Source organism: Balaenoptera borealis (genome assembly GCF_965194805.1).
Source record: "Balaenoptera borealis genome assembly, chromosome: 10".
In the NCBI taxonomy this organism is placed as follows: Eukaryota; Metazoa; Chordata; class Mammalia; order Artiodactyla; family Balaenopteridae; genus Balaenoptera; species Balaenoptera borealis.
The window spans coordinates 92,671,744-92,691,186 of NC_138874.1; the positions used below are offsets into that span (position 1 = coordinate 92,671,744).

A 19,443-nucleotide genomic window follows, 5' to 3' on the forward strand; every position below is an offset into this window, starting at 1 on the left:
TCACGTATTTTTCCTTCTTACAGTTTTTTTTTTTTTTGAAAAACATTCAGTTCTTTTGGGAATTATTTATTTATTTATTTATTTATGGCTGTGTTGGGTCTTCATTTCTGTGCGAGGGCTTTCTCTAGCTGCGGCAAGTGGGGGCCACTCTTCATCGCAGTGTGTGGGCCTCTCACCATTGCGGCCTCTCTTGTTGCGGAGCACAGGCTCCAGACGCGCAGGCTCAGTAATTGTGGCTCACGGGCCCAGTTGCTCCGTGGCACGCGGGATCCTCCCAGACCAGGGCTCGAACCCGTGTCCCCTGCACTGGCAGGCAGACTCTCAACCACGGCGCCACCAGGGAAGCCCCTTCCTACAGTTTTGTCTGTATGATTACTTTATCATCTTTCATTAGACTTTAAGCTCCATGAGGGTAAAGAGCATGACTGCTTTGGCCTTTTATGTGCCCATTGTGTTCCCCACCACTAGTTCAGTGCTGGTGCAGGATAGGTACTCAGTAAATGTTGAAGGAAGGAGTGAAGGCCCTGTGTTCCCCAATGGGACAAACACCATTCTGCTTTTCAGAAAATCAGTATGTGAAAATAATGACCTTTCAAACAAAGAAGAGAGGAAGCCCAAGCATGTTGCCCCTCCTCACTGCCAAGTAGAAGATGTTCCCAAAGTCAAAGAGCTCCACAAGGGCAGGGCCCTTATCTTTTCCCTCAAAGATGAAATGTTGATTTTGTTTGGTTTGGGGCTTTTAAGTGGATTTATTTAAGCATCTGAAGTGTAAAAAGCAAGTGAAGAAGTATAACTTAAACCAAGGAGGCTGTAGCTTAATAGTTAAAAGCTCAGACTCTGGAGTCAGATGAATTAGATTGGACTGCTTCCTAGCTGTGTGGCCTCCAGCAAGTGACTTAGCCTCTGTTGACCTCAATTCTCTTATACTACCCTCTTCATAGTGGTGCTTTCAAGTTTAGATGAAGGAAGACTTGTAAGGCATTTAGAACAGTGCCTGGCACATAGCAGGTACTCAGTATACACTAGCCGTATTATTCACCCCAGATCATTCTGCCTTCACGGAGGCTGCATAGCCATTGTTTCATTCAGCAAACCTTTGTGTGCCAAGCACTGTGCTCATTCTTGGGGTTGGGGAGGGGGATTAAGGAGACAGAGCTCCTGCCCATAGGGAGGGCACGATATATTCTCTCGTTCACTCTTGAGAAGGGGGGGCGGGGTGGGATATTAACTTCCCACTCTTCAAGACTTGGCCTGAACAACATAATATGTGTGTAGTGCTTGGAGATACTTGGAAGAAAAGCAAAGGGTGCTCATAGAGAGTGCTGAGAATTTTTCATATTTGAACTTTCCATTGCATTCTCTCTAGTTCCTTTTTCTATTCTTCATGTGTCTGGAGCAGCCCACATTGCCAGTGAACTTTACTCTTCTGAGAAATAGTTCTAAGTGAATGCAGAGTGCTGTTTATTGAATGGTCTTTCATGCCCGGCAATAATGGCTCATAGAATAGCGTTGATACTGAGACCTCAGAGAAGTTAAGTCATTTACCCAAGTTACACTGTAATAAGCATAGTGTGAGAAGTGGGCTTTGAACCCAGATCTGACTGAATCTTTACCATTTGTATCTTGAGCTGCCTGGAGATCCTTGAAAGTCCTTTGGGTGACTTCCTCATACAGGGAAGGGTGGAAGAGCACCAAGCAACATTTGCACACCTCTGTTCTTTGCTGTGACTGAGAGGAGGCATAGGTTACAGGAGCTCTTGCATTGGCTCGAGGCTGCTGTCAAAGGGAATGGGAGGTGGGTAGGCTAATAAACCCTTTGGGTTTAAGGAGACATGAGTGAGCATCTTAACCAGCTCTAGGGCCATTGAGTAACTTGTCCAGGGTGCCGTTCCTCTGTAATGGCAGAGCTAGGGCCAAACACAAGGCTTCTGGATTTTCCTTTCATACCACAAGGTCTCTTTCTCTGGAGGAGCTCATGACACTCACATCTCGCTACCTTCTTAGTCCTTCATGTCTTCCTTGCTAAAGGTCCATGAACCCACATCTTGTCTTCTTTAACTGCCTACCTGCTTTCCTTCCTTCTGCAGCAGAAAATGACAGTTCCCATAACCAAGATCATCTCAGGCAACTTGGGGACTCTGTTTGGGGGGAGGAAAGCAGGGGATGAGATACACTGGGTAAAAAGTATTTGAGGAACTGAGTTAAATGATGTTGCCACAGTCTGCTGTCCCTGGGAAAGTGTAGGCAGAGCAGGGAAAAAGAGTGGGGTTCTGTTTACACTGGGCTTCCTGCCTCGGGGGATGGGAGAGCCAAGAGAAAAGCTGACACCAGTAGGTCATGAGGATGCCACTTGTTTAGATTTCAGACACGTTCCATTTCATGCCTCACGGAGGACCAGTTGGCCGCCCTGTGTTCCGAGCCTGGACCTCATCTGGTGAATTTTCTTGAGGCAGAAGTGTCCCTGGATTCTTTCATGTGTCAGAGTGTAGGCAGCGCGGCCTCTTTTAGAAACTATGTGGACAGTTTGAACTGTGCTCTTGTGAGCCAGGCCAGAAGAATGGCATTTCAGGGCCTGGTAAACTTGGGAGAAACTTTTTGATGTCCTTAGGAAAGCAGTGTTTTGCTCTGAAGTCAAGAGGGAGAGGGTGTGTTCTAGCAAAAGCAACGAACACAGATCTGCTTTCTCCACACGCGTCAGGCCTCAGAGGAGACATCCCACTGGACAGCCACCTGCTACGTGTGCCATTTTACTTATGGCGGACACAGGAAGGCAAAGATAGGAAGAACTCTGTTTGCAATACTATTGTGAAACCCTCATTGTCAGAGTCGACAAATGCCTTTCCCATGTTTCCTTCTTCCTAAACCCCTTTACAGCAGGGTGTAAGACTCTTAAAGACCAGGAAACACCTGAGGATGTGGTGGAAACATGCACTGAGCCAGGGATCTGGGGTGTAGCCGTGCACTTTCTTTTGTCCTCGTGGCTTCAAGTGCCCAGCCTCTAGCCATGTAGACAGTCGCTGGAGTGCTTTGTTTGTACCCTTGGCCAAACAGACAGTGGAGTATAAAGCAAGACCCAGAGAACAGGAACCGACCCTGTGACTTGAGTTTCCACTGGCAGACGTCCACCCGGATGTACACTGTGGGCAGGGTCAGCCTGAGTAGCAGCACATATAATACTGTGGTTTTAGTTTCTTTGCTGAGCAGGGTTTTTTCCCTTCCTAGCTCTGTGCCTCTTGAGGTTAGGGACAATTTCTTATTCATCGTTGTATCCCTCGTACCCAACCCAGTGCTTGGCACAAAGACCGTGTCCAGTCACTGCATGTGTTACTTCTTTAGAACAAAGAAATGTTGAAAGCCAGATCTTCTAGGTCTCATCATATGCATTGTGACCCAGAGGACATTTGAGGCTGAAATTTAGGTCAGCCGGTGGGGTATTTCATATCTTAACTACGAAATATAAAAAAAACCTTTCCACCTCCATCCCTCTCCACCAGTGCTGTGAATAGAATTTGGCAAAATGCTAGATGGTTACTCAGCGGTGCCCTTTCTGTAGCTGTCCCTGACAAGGGACAGTGTGAATCCTAGATCCAGTCAAGATTATTAAGAGATCATTTGGTAAGCAAAAAAAGATCTAGCAAATTGAAATTGGACTAGGTCACCTGAGCAAGTCACCCCTTTTCTTTTTTTTTTTTTTTTTTAAATTTTATTTATTTATTTATTTATCCATTTATGGCTGTGTTGGGTCTTCGCCTCTGTGCGAGGGCCCTCTCCAGCTGCGGCAAGTGGGGGCCACTCCTCATCGCGGCGCGCGGGCCTCTCACTATCGCGGCCTCTCCTGTTGCCGAGCACAGGCTCCAGACGCGCAGGCCCAGCAACCGTGGCCCACGGGCCTAGTCGCTCCGCGGCATGTGGGATCTTCCCAGACCAGGGCTCGAACCCATGTCCCCTGCATTGGCAGGCAGATTCTCAACCACTGAGCCACGAGGGGAGTCCCACCCCTTTTCTTAAGATTGAAAGAATTTTAGTAGCAAGATTTTTAGCCTTCTTTTGAATCACACTGTAATTAACCTTGGAGATATGTGTTCTGAAGGGAAGATGGACTGACTGACCAGATGCCAATCCTAGAATACGTGCTGCCTTCATTATTCTGGGAACTTTCACAGAGAAACGGATTTATTTAAAATATACAGCCTATTGCAGGAGAATCACCACCTTCTTACTGGCTGAGTTTAGCACCAGAACGTGGAGTGTTTCTGCTTAGATATAAAGAAAGCAAGGAGAACTCTGCTCTTTACCAGTCGGCTTTGTGTACTGAATCCTCTTCCCCCTTTAATAAACCATATTATTTTTCTTAACTCTGCTGTTGTTGTGTGGTTCTTTCTTTCTTTCTTTCTCTCTCTCCCTCCCTCCCTCCCTTTCTCTCTTTCTTTTCTTTCAGTAAACATTGGTACAAACCATTTTGGTGGAAGGTGGGCAGGCGATCAGTAAGAGGAGGATGAGAAGAAAAGTACTGTTTAAAAGCTATAATTTAATATGCTACAGTGTTTTTTTATTTCTTTTAGGATAAGGAAACCTGCGTGGGTACCAACAATCAAAGCTACATCTGTGACACAGGACACTGCTGTGGACAGTCTCAGTGCTGCAACTACTACTATGAACTCTGGTGTAAGTCCTTGCCTGGGGATGTCTTGGCATCCCAGGGTCTCGGTTACCGCCTCTGCTCATTGGGAAACCATAGGCTGCTCAGCCCTTTTCTTATTCTCTTGGTGGCAGTGTTGGTGAGCAGAATCTGCTTCCAGGTTCTAGAAGCGGTCTCTCTGTAGAGGAGGAGAGCTCTGGTGCTCTTCGGACACCATGCGCTAAAGACTGGAGAACATGGTCTGAGACTTCTTAAGAAGCTGCGGTTAGCAGGTCTGCTGCAGAATCTCCTGAATGGGGTTCTCTTTGATGCCCTCTCCAGGGTGTGCCGAGCAGTGACAACAACTTACATCCTCTCATGGGCCAGCCCAGGTGCCCAGGCTCGCCATCTTTGCAAAGAGAGGTTTGCAGCAGCCAAGCTGCTGTGAATGCTGTAATGCCATTTTCTTGTAAGAAGCACCAAGGCTTCCAGAATTCCCCAGAGATCATCAAGGAGCTGCCCCTGTTTCTGAGGGTCTCTCTCAAAGGGATAATCTTTCCCTAGGTCCTTGCCGACAGAGCCCTCCTGGAGAGAAGGAGTCTAGAGGTTCAGCCTCTTTTCTTCCTTCCCCAGATCACAAACTGAAGTGTCTAGAGGCTTCTCCAGTCTACCTAACCTGTTGCTGTCAGCTCAGTGCCATGTGGAGACAATCCTCGTCTTGCCACTGCTTGGTGGCAGCCAGGATCGCTTGCACCTTCCAGAGTTGCACAAGGGTGGTGACATTGCCGTGGTCTTCAGGGAGTGACCCAGGCTTGGAGAGTTCACTAAAGCCCTTTGTACTCTAATCTTCTTGGAACTCAGACGAGACACTGTAGGATGCCAGACAAAGAAGGGGAGGGTGAGGGTCCTAAGGGCAGAGAGTTGCCAGGTGACCAGCGTGCAGTGGTTCTCGTAACTGTCTGTTGCTAGAGGAAACGGTAGACTGTTTCCCCAGAGAATTCTAAGTCCCCATCACTCCCTCCATTTGGAAACAAACTTTGTGCTTACTGGTCAACCATGTCCTTACCATCACCACCATCTCTTCCCTTTTCCCCCTTGTCCTTTCTGATCTCCCCATTCCCCCCCCCCCACATCAGTGATATGGTCAGAAAGCAGCTAGAAGGGCTATTGTTTGAAATGGAAAGGAAATTAGACTCTTGGCTGGGAAGCCTCTCCCTCTAAATGCAAATGGATCTTGCAGCCAGTGGGGGTGGGTCCTACAGACAGGACCTCTCCTCACTCTTGTCCTTCCCTTTTGAGGACTGGCTCAGGGCTGGTTAAGGGCAGACTCCTCCCCAAGGAGAGAACAGGGTTCAAGATGTCCCCACCAGTCCTGCAAGTATTATATAAGCAGCAGCAAAGGCAGGCCTGGAGTTGTTGGTGCTATTTTAGAAGGGGAGGGGCTGAGGGACTCACTAGAGAAACACAAAGTGCCAGGCAGGTGGACAGACTGTGTTTAAATGTTTCAAAATGCAGATAACCACAGGGCTTAAATTCTCCCTCCCACCCCTTGTTAAAACAAAAGTTGAAGCTGGGCTGCCAAAAAGCCACAGAGCTGTAGCTTGTTTTTCTGGGGCCCGGCCCAGGCGGCATCAGTTGCGGAAAGAATGGAGTTGCTGATGGCCCCCATCTCAGATTGACAGAGCCTCCTGGGCTGTTGGCAGAGCAGACTCAGTAGCCACCAGAATTGGGTCACCAAAGCCAGGGCTGGGGGTGGGGCGGCTGGGACAGGGCGACCCAGGTGGCAGGGTGGCAGGCAGTCTGGGAACCAGGCACTTCGTCCCGAGGGCCTGAAGAAAGCCAGGGGAAGAGCTGCACGGTGGCTCATCACCTCTCCAGTTGTGGTCAGCCGGGGAAAGGAGAAGGCCAGACGGAGACCAGAGTCTGGACGGGGAGGAAAGACTCACCCCTGTACAAGTTGGCCCATGCTTCCCAAACTCTGGGGGGACGGAGACTGTAAAAGCCAAACTTCCTCTTGTCTGTGCCCAGAAATGGCTTTTTGGTCCGAAGATGCCCAGTGAGTGTTCCGCCCCTCTCGGAATTCTTTGGTTTTCCTCCTTCTTAGGGGCCTGGCCTCGGCCTGATGTGTAGAGGAGGGAGGTCGAGCGTAGGAATGAGCCCTTTCAGCTCTCATCAGAACTGTGCTTTTTGCGCTTTGAACCCTGTTCCCTCTAATTGCCTCTGAACTTTGCCTGAAATGTGAAAGTAATGGGCTTTGCATTATCCTTTTTGTCTCTTTCCTTTGGAAGGAAAAAAATCTCAGCCAGGAAATCCTTGGCAGGGTTTTTGTCAAAGTACCTCTTTAACCATAGTTGCCTACAGGGAAGGCCTCACGGAAAAACAAGTGCCATTTCCGCCAACCCTCATACCACTACTTAGCTGAATTTTCCTGTGTGCTGAGGACTGTCTCAAACACACACACTCACACATACACACACACAGCCCACTTTACACAGACACACAAGCACACACAGACCTTAGGCTTCAGCCAGCGCCCTTACTCCCGTGTCTTTTCAGTCTCTTGTAACGTTAAGCCAGGGGTCATTCCTGGGTCTGCATCAGTCCGGAAGTGAGGGTCCTGTTTACCACTGCCGTGGCTGAGGCTATAAGAACCTGGCCATTATTATTATTATCATCCGATGCATTTTCACGGCACTTGTACTTTCAGTCATCATTCGATCATCTATTCAGCAAACTCTTATTCCAGTGGTTTCAGACTTTGGCAAGCATCTGCATTTCCTGGAGGGCTTATTAAAGCACGGATTTCTGGGCCCCAGTCCCAGAGTTTTTGATTCAGTAGGTCTGAGGTGGACCTGAGAATTTGCAATTCTAACAAGTTCCTACTGGATGCTGTGGCCTCTTCTGTGTTAGAGCGTGTGGGGAGACAGAATCCTTGCCATCAAGAAGGGAGTCTCTGAGCAGAGAGAGGAGATAAGACAATGTGCCTCACTAGTAATGCAAAATAGAGAGTGGAGTGTACGTGCCAGGACTGCGATGTATGTACCAGGAGAGTTTGCTTTAGCTGGACAGGATTCAGGCAGGCTGCATGGAGGAGGTGGCATTTGAGGTAGGCCTTAAAGGGTGGATAGGATTTAAGTACATGGAGAAGGGTAGAATGACTTCCCAGGCCGAGGAATATCAAACACCATAGGTCAAGGCCTCATGGGAAAGAAGAGAGCATGCATCTCATTAACCTTTCCACTGTGGCCATGGGGCTGGGCTGTGGGGCTCGCCCAGGGGAGATGAGGGTGCTGACGTGCATAGAACTCTGCCGTGTGCCTGGCACTCATTAAGGTCTTCACACACGTCAGCTCAGCCCGCCCCAAATAAAACCCTGCCAGGTACACATATCCTGTTTCTCAGGACCAGGGGTGTTAAGTAGCCGGTCAGTCGGTCACAGCTGAGTAGTGGGGTCAGTGTGCCTCACACAAAGCTACCCCCTTCCTGAACTCTTCAGTGCCAGGCTGGAAGGGTGGTGGGCCCAGATCGTGAGAGGTCTCGAATGTGCATGCTTGAGTACTCTGCATACAGATATTAACTTGGTTATCCTCACAATGACCAAGTAGGTAGAAACCATTATTCTTCCCATTTTACAGATGAGGGAAGTAAAGACAAAATGATCAAGGTCACAAAACTAGGAAATGAAACTTGTCCAGTCTTTCCGATGAAGTTGCAAGTCCTCTAAAGTCTTCATTTCCCAAATTCAGTCCTTTTTCCACAGCGGCAGTGTCAGGAGCTCCTGCTAAGAGCTATCGGGCCAGGGAGGTCACCCACCATCCTGTGGGGTAGAAGGAGAGCTAGTTGACAGTATACTTTGGCTTCCTAATGAGGAATTTCCTGCCAGTTGGGGAGTGGTGTTTTCCCAAGTTTATAGTGAGCTCTGGGGCTCATGACTCAGTTCCTACATTGGACTGTGATTGTTTTTAAAAACATGTTTTCCATTTTGCTTAGCATGACAAACGCACCCCACCATGAGGTCACAGCTTTCAAAGGTCAGTGGGGAATGTAATCTGTAGGTAGGTGTGTGTTTGGGGAGGAGGGCATGCTTCTGTCTTTCTCTGTGTGGCTCTTTCAGTAGGTTTTCCTTTTTAAAACTTTCCTCCTTGTTTGTGAAATCTAGTGAAAAGATCAGAAGTTTGTACAACTCCATAGGTACTAGTCTGGACGGTCCCCCTTTTAAAGCTGATGGGACACGGCTTTGACTAGAATAGCTGCCAATAGCATCCGTTTTGTGAGGGTCAAACCAAGAATGCCTTCTGTCTTCCCACATTAACTCCATCAAGTTGGACCAGTCCTTAGGGGCCTTTTCTGGACCTGTGCTAATGCCTCATTACCCCACTAGGCCCCTTCTGCCCCCAAGTTAGTTTTCTCCTAGTTTTGATCCACACTATCACTTTGTGATACTATATTAGAAATGCAAAACTCAGTTTGAGATTTTATATGACGTCATATAAGTGGTACGTGGTAGGGAGAGTTTTTCTACCCATGATACCATATGAACAGAAGCAGCTGATGGAATTTCAGTAAACATGTGTTTTCTGGTGCTGTTCGATATAACTGGGGTAACTCTGCCAAGGGCATGCCTTCCACTTGTCTCATTTCTTCCCCCAGCCTCCTTCTACCCTGCCTCATATCTCCTTAAAAAAAAAAAAAAAAGACCTCTTTTTCTATTATACTTCTAGTTCAATAGAACTCAGGCTTTTTCTGGAATAAGGATTCTCTTAAGAATCTGATGAACATTTTAAATCCTTTCCCCCAGAAAAACCTATAAAGATACTGCATCAGTCAGGATAGGCGAGAGGTTATGCTCAGTAATAAGTCCAAACTCCTAGTGGCCCTAAAACAACAGGTTTATTACTCACACTATACGTCCATCACAGGTTGGATGAGAGCTTTGTTCCTACTTCTTTATCCCCTGGGGCCAGACTGACCCTGAAGTCACTATCTGGAATGTTATGGCTTGCCATGGCAGAAGGGAGACTAACAGAGGGTCTCACATCAGCAAGAAATGTTCTGGCCTCTAAGTGACATCTGTCACTTCCAATCTCAATTTATTAGTTAGAAGCTGCCTCAAAGTGTCACAATCATAATGGCGCCAGGAAGTTCAAGCCTACCCACATGCCAGAAAGGGGGAGAACCAGAAATATGTGGCCAACATAAAAACCAGTGCCTGAGATATTTCTTATTAAAAGCCTATTATAGGGCTTCCCTGGTGGTGCAGTGGTTGAGAATCCACCTGCCAGTGCAGGGAACATGGGTTCGAGCCCTGGTCTGGGAAGATCCCACATGCTGCAGAGCAGCTAAGCCCGAGCGCCACAGCTACTGAGCCTGCGCTCTAGAGCCCGCGAGCCACAACTACTGAGCCCGTGTGCCACAGCTACTGAAGCCCGCACGCCTAGAGACTGTGCTCCACAACAAGAGAAGCCACTGCAATGAGAAGCTCGCGCACCGCAGCGAAGAGTAGCCCGTTTGCTGCAACTAAAAAGAAAGCCCACGCGCAGCAACGAAGACCCAACGCAGCAAAAAATAAATAAATAAATAACTTTATTTTTTTTAAAAGCCCATCATAATATAGCTGAGAAGTTTTGCCTTAGATCATATATATTGCAGCATTAAGGTTAAAAGTTAATTTACCTTTAGGTAAGAAACAGTTGAAGAAATGACTTGGGAGGTAAAAAATTGCAGAGTTTGGTGCTGATTATCTCATGGGAGAATGTACTTTGAAAATTATAAAGTAACACAGAAGTATAAAGGATTGTGAGATGATGCTGGGTAGTATAAAAAAGTGGTTAGCCCAGAATCTTTTAGACTTGACTCTAAAATACGCTTGGAGCCAGGCTCTTCAGCAGAATGCATTGTGCTTATTTGTGCCGCTTCCTTCGGGTGTGACCCCACCCCAGGAGGCTGGGAGCTGAACAGATCGTAGGGGCTGGAGGAGATGTTACAGGACCACAGCGGGAAGCCAGTTCACTCCCAGAGCTCCTTTCTGGCCTCAAAACCATTCCCTGAGGGCTCCTCTTACAGTGTCCAGTCTCCAATTGGCGAGCATTGGAAGGAGAGAAGTGCAAGTTAAGTTAAGCAAATGTCAGCAGCGACTCCGGGAAGGACCACAAGGGAGACTTCTGACTTCAGCTTACATTTATGAACTCTGGTTAGGAACGGGGTTTTTCTGTCTGCTGATGGGAAATGGGGAAGAGATTCTCTGCCCATTGTCCTCCACCTGCTCTCCCGTTGCTAGACCTCAGCAGAAGGTTCAGTTGAACACCGACACGTGCTGAAAACACAAAGGTGTTACACAGTGGTGTTGCCAGCCTGCCAGGGCTGGCAGGCTGTACTGCTATCCTGCCTTACCCCATAGGGGTGGCTCTGTGGGGAGATTCAGCCCGGACACCCCTGGGGGACAGAAGGAAACACCCTGGGTGTTGCTAGAGGCCACGCCCTAAATGTCAGTGGGATCTTTCAGAATATTGTGTTCTGGTACAAACAGGAAAAAAAATCAGGGGTTTATTCATTTTTACAAATCTGTTTGCTGGGAGAGGGAGGCTCTTTTTTTTTTTTTTTAATGAAATTAACTCATTCTGACAAGAGATGTAGAAATACTTACATTCTAAACACAAATTTATAATTACAAAGCAGACAATAAAAAATATACATAACGTTTGTAATGGGAAAAACTTGAAGTTCTTCAGGAATAGAGAACAAATGAAAAATAATATAATCTATTCTCATTTAATAAAAACTCACCTTAAAATTATTCCTCAGATTATTTTTTTATTGAGAAAAAATATTCTTTTTATTTCAAAGAAGTACATGTTCATCTGATCGGCAATAAGCAAAAAACAAGAGCTGGTACCAGAAAATCTGCTGTCCTTTTGTCCAGGAATAACCTCATGACTAACTTCCTGATCATCCCTCTGGACATTTATATATATTTTTTTCTTAAGCAAAAATTGGGGTCATATTTTATGCTGTTTCATAATCTGCTTTTTTTTTTCATTTAATATTAGAAACATATGTCAAATATAGTATTCTGTGAGTAAGTTTTTAATGATTCATATCATTTCATTGTATGAAGACATTCCCAGAGGAATTTTAAAACCTATTCAGAAATATGTTAATTTTTTTTAAAGCCAGCAAAAATAAAATTAGTCACAGATATTTTTAAGTTTTAACTTACTTTGTTTCCAGTTTTATAATTTGAAAGAAGAAAAATAATTGGGAGAAGAAAATTAAAATTTCTTCTCATAATCCCACGACTTAAAATGTCACTATTTTTTCCTTCCAGTCTTTTTTTCCCCTCTCTATCTCTATATTTTTTAAAGCAAAATTGCTCATTCATTAAAAAAAAAAAGAAGCCTTTTCTGTATACATGTGAAGATTGAAGAGGGGGTCTTATACTGGAGTTTGCCAGGGTTCTCTGAGTATGATCCAAGAGAACACAGTGGGAAATGAGAAGAAACAATCTGCCTGGGGAAGAGGACGGTAGGCTTCTCCCCTGCTCCTTTACCCTTTTCTGGAGCCAGGAGGAAGAAGGGGAGGCCTCTGATGGTCCCGAGTCTAATGCAGCTGCAGGCCAAAGCGAGGTGGGAGTGGATTGTTTGTGATGGTGGGAGATGGAATTGTACCGGATTATGTCAAGAGCAGAGGAAGTTGTTTACACTCTCCAGGGAAGAAATGGGCCTGAGGAAATTAGAATTTTTCCACCTCTAACTTCAGTGACTCTTGTGTGACGGAGGCGACATGGTAGAGAAAAAAATTTTATCAGGTAGCCCCTCCGAGGCCCCCTGCAACCGCTCATCTGCTGAGATGTGGGGATTCTGAGGGGCTCTTCGCTCTTGGTGGGGAGCCTGGGAGCCGTCCTTGTGGGCTTGAGCAGGGCGGGAGTGGGGAGGTGGGCACCAAGAGAGGCTGAAGCATTTTCTCAGAGATCTCTTAAGATAGGAAGGGCACACTGTCCTAAAAGGTAAGCATACTTAATGCCCCCAAACCTAAAATATGGGAGGACCAGCAGTGCTGCACAGATGCCTTGGCATTCTTCCCTTCCCCCAGGAGCCCTGGAGGTGCCCCGGAGTGAGTGACCTCTTTTACGGTCACCATTCTTACATTTCTGCCCTCTTCCGCCCCACGTGTCTTTCACTCTGGTACAAACATGAAAATTGACCACAGGTTCTAAATGTAACTTCACCAGGCAAGGGCCAACAGTGCCAGCCTCGACCAGGCGCGCAGTGTCCCTGGGCCTCCTTGTGCCGAGAGCAGCCCCTCCAGCTGGCATTCATGGTGTGCCCACGCCTCTCTGTCTCGCCTCCCTGCCCCCAGGGTTCTGGCTCGTGTGGACCATCATCATCATCCTGAGCTGCTGCTGCGTGTGCCACCACCGCCGAGCCAAGCACCGCCTTCAGGCCCAACAGCGGCAACATGAAATCAACCTGATCGCCTACCGGGAAGCCCACAATTACTCAGCGCTGCCATTTTATTTCAGTACGTACACCAAACCCCACCCTTGGGGCCCAGGACACATAGACTGTGGGCACAGGGGGTTGGCCTCCTTGTCCCGCACAGAGCAGGGTCTCACAAGTGTGGGAACAAGGGGGTGCGCACCTTTAGCGCCGAGGAGCCAGTGCTGTGGATGCAGCCCCTGGCAGCCACTGGGCCGCTCCAGTCCACACCAGCTGGGTTCTGACTACATCTCCGCTCCTTTAGTTTAGGCAGATTTTTTTAGGCAGGTGGTGGTATGGTGTATGATGTGAATGAATTGAGATTTAGAGGTCAGTGGCCTGAAATCCGCCCATTTTGCTTCCTGCCGTGTGCTATGCTTGAACAGAGGCTGCTGCAAAAGGGGCAGCGGTGGGGGGTAGCACTGGGACTTCCTGAGAACCAAGAAACTCGGTGACTCACTGAAGGGCACACTCACCTGACTTCCCTGGGGTTCCTTTTTTTTTTTTTTTTTTTTTTTTTTGCCATGCTGTGGGATCTTAGTTCCCTGACCAGGGATTGAACCCGGGCCCTTGTCAGTGAGAACGCCAAGTCCTAACCACTGGACCACCAGGGAAGCCCCTCCCTGGGGTTCCTTACACTCACTGATCTCTCGAGTGGTCGGTGGAGGCCCAGAAGTGCAGCCTGTCCAAAGCCATTCTGCAGTGTGTTCTACAGACTAAAGTAGTCATAAATTTGGAATTCCACACCTAGAAGAGTTAAGTGCTTAGCACAGTGCCTGGCATATAGTAAGTGCTCAATAAATGCTAGCAATTACTGTTATAATTAGATCATCTGTGCCTCAAAACAAAAGATAACTCCCCTGGCATGTTCTTAACAAGCCTTGTTGATGACAGGCCCCTTGCCCTTTACTGGTAAGCCACCCGCTCTCGATGCGAATCAGGATGAGGTTTGGTGTGTATTTCCAGACCACCTCTTGCCACACTAGGGTGAGAGGCAACACAGTTTTCCAGCTTCCCAGAAAAAGGCTCTCTTCATGATATACATCTGGAAAGTTTTAACTTAGGGTCTCTGACCCTGAGGCCTATGGGATGCAGATGGAGGACACAGTCTGAGCTAGAAACATGAGACTTGCGTGCATGTGGAAAACAGGTCCCTTCCAGGCAGAACTCTCTTGGCCATTCACCACATTTGCTGAACCCTCTGCTTTAACTCCAGACAAGCAGAAGTCCTTGCCTGTGAAGCAGCTTTAGGAGCTCTCAGATTTCCAGAAGCTAGAATCTGTCACTCCCAATCTGCCCCCCTTTCTCTGCAAAGTTGTTTACAGCCCTGTGCCCTGCCTGCACCTGAGAGCTGTAGCCGTCCCTCGGTGGGTATGCTGGGGGTGGGACGAGACATATGCTTAGTGTGAGCCTGCAGTCTGTCCTAGAACAATTGCCAGTGCAGTAATTTCTCCTCCCTACCTCCCCATTTTAGGGTTTTTGCCAAACTATTTACTACCTCCTTATGAGGAAGTGGTGAACCGACCTCCAACTCCTCCCCCACCATACAGTGCCTTCCAGCTCCAGCAGCAGCTGCCTGCGCAGTGTGGCCCTACAGGCGGCAGCCCCCCGGGCGCCGACCCCACCAGGGGCTCCCAGGGGGCTCAGAGCAGCCCCTTGTCCGGGCCCAGCAGAAGCAGCACGCGACCCCCGAGCATCGCTGACCCTGAGCCCTCCGACGTGCCAGCAGACCCAGCAGCCACCAAAGCCCCCGGGATGGAGACCAGCGGCTCTGTGGCCGGCCTGGGGGAGGTGGACCCTGGGGCCTTCCTGGACAAGGATTCCGAATGTAAGGAGGAGCTGCTGAAAGAATACAGCTCCGAGCAGGGCGGCGCCCTCCCTGACAGCAAAGACAAGACGCCCGGCAGACATCGCCGCTTCACAGGTGACTCGGGCATCGAGGTGTGTGTGTGCAACCGGGGCCACCACGATGACGACCTCAAAGAGTTCAACGCGCTCATCGACGATGCTCTGGACGGGCCCCTGGACTTCTGCGACAGCTGCCACGTGCGGCCCCCTGGCGACGAGGAGGAAGGGCTCTGCCAGCCCTCCGAGGAGCAGGCCCGGGAGCCCGGGCACCCTCACCTGCCGCGGCTGCCTGCCTGCCTGCTGCTGAACACCATCAACGAGCAGGACTCCCCAAACTCCCAGAGCAGCAGCTCCCCCAGCTAGAGCAGGCCCTGCCTGCGCCCGAGAACTTGGCGACACAACCAGGGTAGGGGAGAACCATGAGAGAAGCATTAAGTGACTGTGTTCCTTTTTTTTTTTTTTTTTTTCCCCCTCTGCTCCTGCGTTTTCCTGCATCTCCAGGTACAGTTTGGGGTGTGGGTGCCTCGCCCCCCCCATAGATACACAGTGTCACGGAGGGCCGAGAAGTTGTCCCGTGACTCATTCCTCATACCCCACCCCGTTGTTCCCCTTTACCTCTTTTCGAGTCACGTGTCACTACCTGCTTGGGTCAGAGAGTTGCGCGTTTCAGAAGCCCCCAAGGAGGGGATGAGACTGTGCCCTGAGGTGACTCTTGGTGATGGAGTGGATTCATGTTCTGGTGTGAGTTGATGAGAACCTCGCCGCGTCTCAGTCTGAGAGAGGTGGCAGGTCTCAGCCCTGGGTGAAGCCCCAGTGGTCCGGAGATTGTCGCCCCTCGCTGCCAGTGTCTCCGGAGCCGGAATTGGGCTCCTCCTGTGGGAAGATGAGAGCTGACCGGCAGTCGCGTGGCGGGTTGGTAAAGGGCTTGTGCTCTCAAATTCCAGGTGACGAGATCGAGGTGGCACGATGCATCCTGGAGGGGCCCCTTCCCAGCAGGTTCTGGCTGGCCGCGGACTGGTTCAAGTGTGGAAGATTACACCTGCCTTCTCTTTGGTTTTTTTCTTTTAAAAAAAACCAACAACAACAGAAGTGAGCTGAAAATAAGAACTTGACCAGTGGGCAGGCAAGAATTCTGTTTTGGAAAAGGAAAATTTGTGGCTTTTTCCCAACTTGGCCTTCAAAGAGTCCTGGCTACAGTTGAGCCAGAAGGAGATGTTTTGTGTGCAGGCTTGGGTGGGAGCTGTCTCTGGAACTTCTGCGGGTGAGCAGGAGGCCCTGCGCTGTGGCAGCGGATAGAGGTGCAGCTTTCCGCATCTCTGCCGTTTGATCTGTGCCCACAGGTGATCAGTACCCTCCCCCGTCCCAAGCACACGTCTGCCGGCCTTCACGTCTCACTGTTCTCTGTGAACAAATGAGGAGGCTGTGGGACCTGAGAAAGGGCGGTCCCGCAGCCTGACTCTCTCACACAGTATTTTCTCTAGATTCTGAGTAAGCTGTTTTGTTTATTTGTTTGTTTTTTCAAACTGACCATTTGGAAAAAATGCCTTGGTTATCTGTGGTTTTTGTGCCCTTTCCCTGCTCTGCCCCGCCTTGAGTGGGGTAACTAATTTTTGTAGCCTATGTCAAGTGTCTAAGTGGCCCAGGTAGGAGGGTGAAGGCAGCCATCCTGAAGGACCACAGGATCCTTATTATTGTAGTTTGGCTTCAAAAACCAGTTGAGCTTTGATAGGAATAATCTGAATGGAGAAAGCAAACTGCTGAAACTAACATTCCCTGTCCAGCCCTGTTCATATGAAGAGTTTGGTTCTTCCCCCACTCTTGAACAATGACATTCAGACTAGGCATTGGTGTTATGGTAAGAAAGGAAGGTATATATATGTATATATATATGAATACACACGTATATATGTGTATGTGTGTATATATGTATATACACACACACACACACACAAAATAGACAAATCCAAGGCTGTGAGGTGAACGAGTGTCTGAGTTTGGAGTCCACAAAACCAAAATCCATGTTGAACAAAGTGCAGTCCGTATACAGTGACTTTTTGGATAACCTATGTGTGTCTGTCCGTTGTGTGTGAGCCCCCAGCCCTGTTTTCCTGTGAATACGCTTTGAACGGCAGCCACTCTGCTCACGTTACCCACACGTTTGGAGCAGGCGCGGCCCTCTCAAGGTAATTTATTTTACGCATTTACTGTTTACTGAGCAAATGTCTGACTGTGCACTTGGGTGAACTCAGCAGCGCTGTCGGCGGCAGTCCCCACGTTTGCCAGAGATACTGTGCTCCAAGTAGAGGTTTTACTCTACCCATCACTGCAATTTGCACATTGCTCCGTGGACACTCAGAGGCCTGTGTTCTGCTCCCTGTAAACGGAAACGTGCTCTGAGCCTGTCTGCCTCCCTCGGCTGCTCCTGGCCCTCGGCGTCAGCCCCCGGGGGTGTCCACAGCCGCTCGGACAGAAGGCCAGGGTGGAACCTCAGACAGAAGCTGGACTGGATCTTCAGTGTCAAGCTCGGACTGGCTGTGGCCCAGACGTCAACCCTGCCCGGAATTGCCAGGAGGGTTTGGCGGCCACCACAGTGCCATAGGGCTTACCTCCCTCTGCTGAGGTCCAGCGCGTGGCCGCTGTGTGGCGAGAGTGGGCAGAAGTGTGCCACAGCCCTCAGATGCCTTTCCTGCCACCTTTTGGTTTTTGTTTTTTGTTTTTGTCTCAAACAACTCACTGAAGTGTCTCAAAGGAGATCAAGTTTTACCAAAATGAACCCTGCTTGAGTTAACTGGTCGAAGGGATGGATTCTGGCCCTCTCAGGATTCCTTCTCCAGTCAGAGTGGGGAACTGGTCCACGTGTTTACTGCTGGGTTCACTGCAGCATCCAACCCAGAAGGCACGAGAAGAAGAAAACGCAACGGGTGGAGCTGGGCTTGAGTCCAGCGTCACAGTCTGGCCCCTGCTACACAAGGCTGCCCCACGTGACGCAAGACGCAAGTAGGGAGCTGAAGGACTCGTGAGGGGGCCGGGGAGACTTGAGGGAGTCTGGTGTTCCAGGTGAACGAGAAGAAAGTGGTTGGTCGAGGGTTTGGTGCTACAGTCGGAAGATTTGCAAATGCTAACACATTCCCGTGTGAGGCACATCACCTTTTGTCAGTTATTGTGAATATGTGTATTTTAAGCAATAAGATTCAGCTGGTCAGACTTTTCTGGGCAGTCTCGGTGACACATTTCCTGTGCTGTGATTGTTCTGAAGACGGAGTGGCTCTAACCACTGTGAGAAGCCCAAATAAAATCGATCCCCGAAACTCGACTGCTCTTTTTCCTCGCAGCGCTTGTTCCTTTTTCCGCCTCAGACTTCAGGGAGTCGCACCTCGAGATTCCTCACTGCAAGTGCTCTTCCCTTCTCCCCACAGAGGCTGAGAGAAGTTGAGGACAGGCTCCTGGGCCGAGGGCAAGCTGGGTAATGGCTGCCGAGGGCACTCTCTGTCCTGAGGCATTTCCACCCAAACCCTCTCTCTGCCAGGATAATATTTCCGAGTACTTTGTAAAGTCCCACAGACAGGTTAAAATCAGAGCCCGCAAAACAGAAACAAGTTTTGTCAGAGACTCCAAAGCTAAGACATGACATTTAAAAGGAAGCAAGCCCTCCTGGAGATCTCTTCTATTGATAAGATAGAATTGTGGATGGGCGCTTGGCCTCGGAATTTAACACACGAAATACTTGTTTTGGAGTCCCCTCTTGGTGCCCAGTACTGTGCTGGATGCTGAGGAGAATGTGGAAGAAATGTGTAAGACAAGGCCCCTGCCCTCTAGAAGTTAAATTATAATGGAGAGGACAAAACAAACTCATGTGAAATAGCTAACTGGCAATGTGAGGCGGGTTGAGACGAAGTGAGCAGTACTGTTTCAGAGAAGCTTGAGGAGTCGGGGGTGGCAGTTTAGGGCTTGCATTCCAGGCAGGCGCCTCAGAACTGATTTTTAGGTGATGCGGGAGCCACCGGTGTGCCAACATCTGCCATCGTGGGCCCGTGAGCCTTTCCTAAGACTCATTGTCATTTTAGCCTCTGCTTAAGACTGTTCTCTTAACACTTTGAGTCGGGTGTCAGGTCCCCGCTCCAAGGCTGTAGGAAGGAACAGCCTTCTGCCCCCACCCAGCAAGACTTCTCTTTGGGCCGCATGCAGGTGGGCAAAGCAGAATGATGAGCATCCTCAGAACCCTCCCGTGAGGAGTTCTTGCCTCCCCAGGTGGAGCGCTCACTGATGGGCCAGCAGTGGATGCTGGCAGAAAGCATTGTCTTCTCTAGCCCTTGGGTTTGCCCAGCAGTCAGCCCTGTGGTGTCTGAGAGTCCAGTGTAAGCCAGGTGTGCGCCCACCCCCATCTGACCCTGGGCCAGAGGACACAGCCCCGGCCCTTCAGTGACTCCAGTGGGATGGTTTCTGCCTAGTTCCTTCTAAACTGTTGGGCTCCTCTAGGCAACCCTAGGGGAGCCATATTAGCAT

General features: G+C 49.1%; 1 protein-coding gene across 6 annotated transcripts in view; it reads left to right on the top strand.

Moving 5' to 3' along the window:
- WBP1L (WW domain binding protein 1 like) overlaps positions 1-18,248 on the top strand; it is a 59,193-nt gene extending 40,945 nt beyond the window's left edge. For 5 of the 6 annotated variants that reach the window (XM_082408447.1, XM_082408449.1, XM_082408450.1 and 2 more), the window contains 3 exons: positions 4,563-4,665; positions 12,974-13,135; positions 14,567-18,248. In XM_082408447.1, coding sequence (XP_082264573.1) covers positions 4,563-4,665; positions 12,974-13,135; positions 14,567-15,303 — 1,002 coding nt within the window. In that variant the 3' untranslated portion in view covers positions 15,304-18,248. Of the gene's footprint in view, positions 1-4,562; positions 4,666-8,608; positions 8,650-12,973; positions 13,136-14,566 lie in introns of all 6 variants that reach the window. The other variant, XM_082408452.1, reaches the window with a different exon arrangement.
- The last annotated feature ends 1,195 nt before the right edge of the window (positions 18,249-19,443 follow it).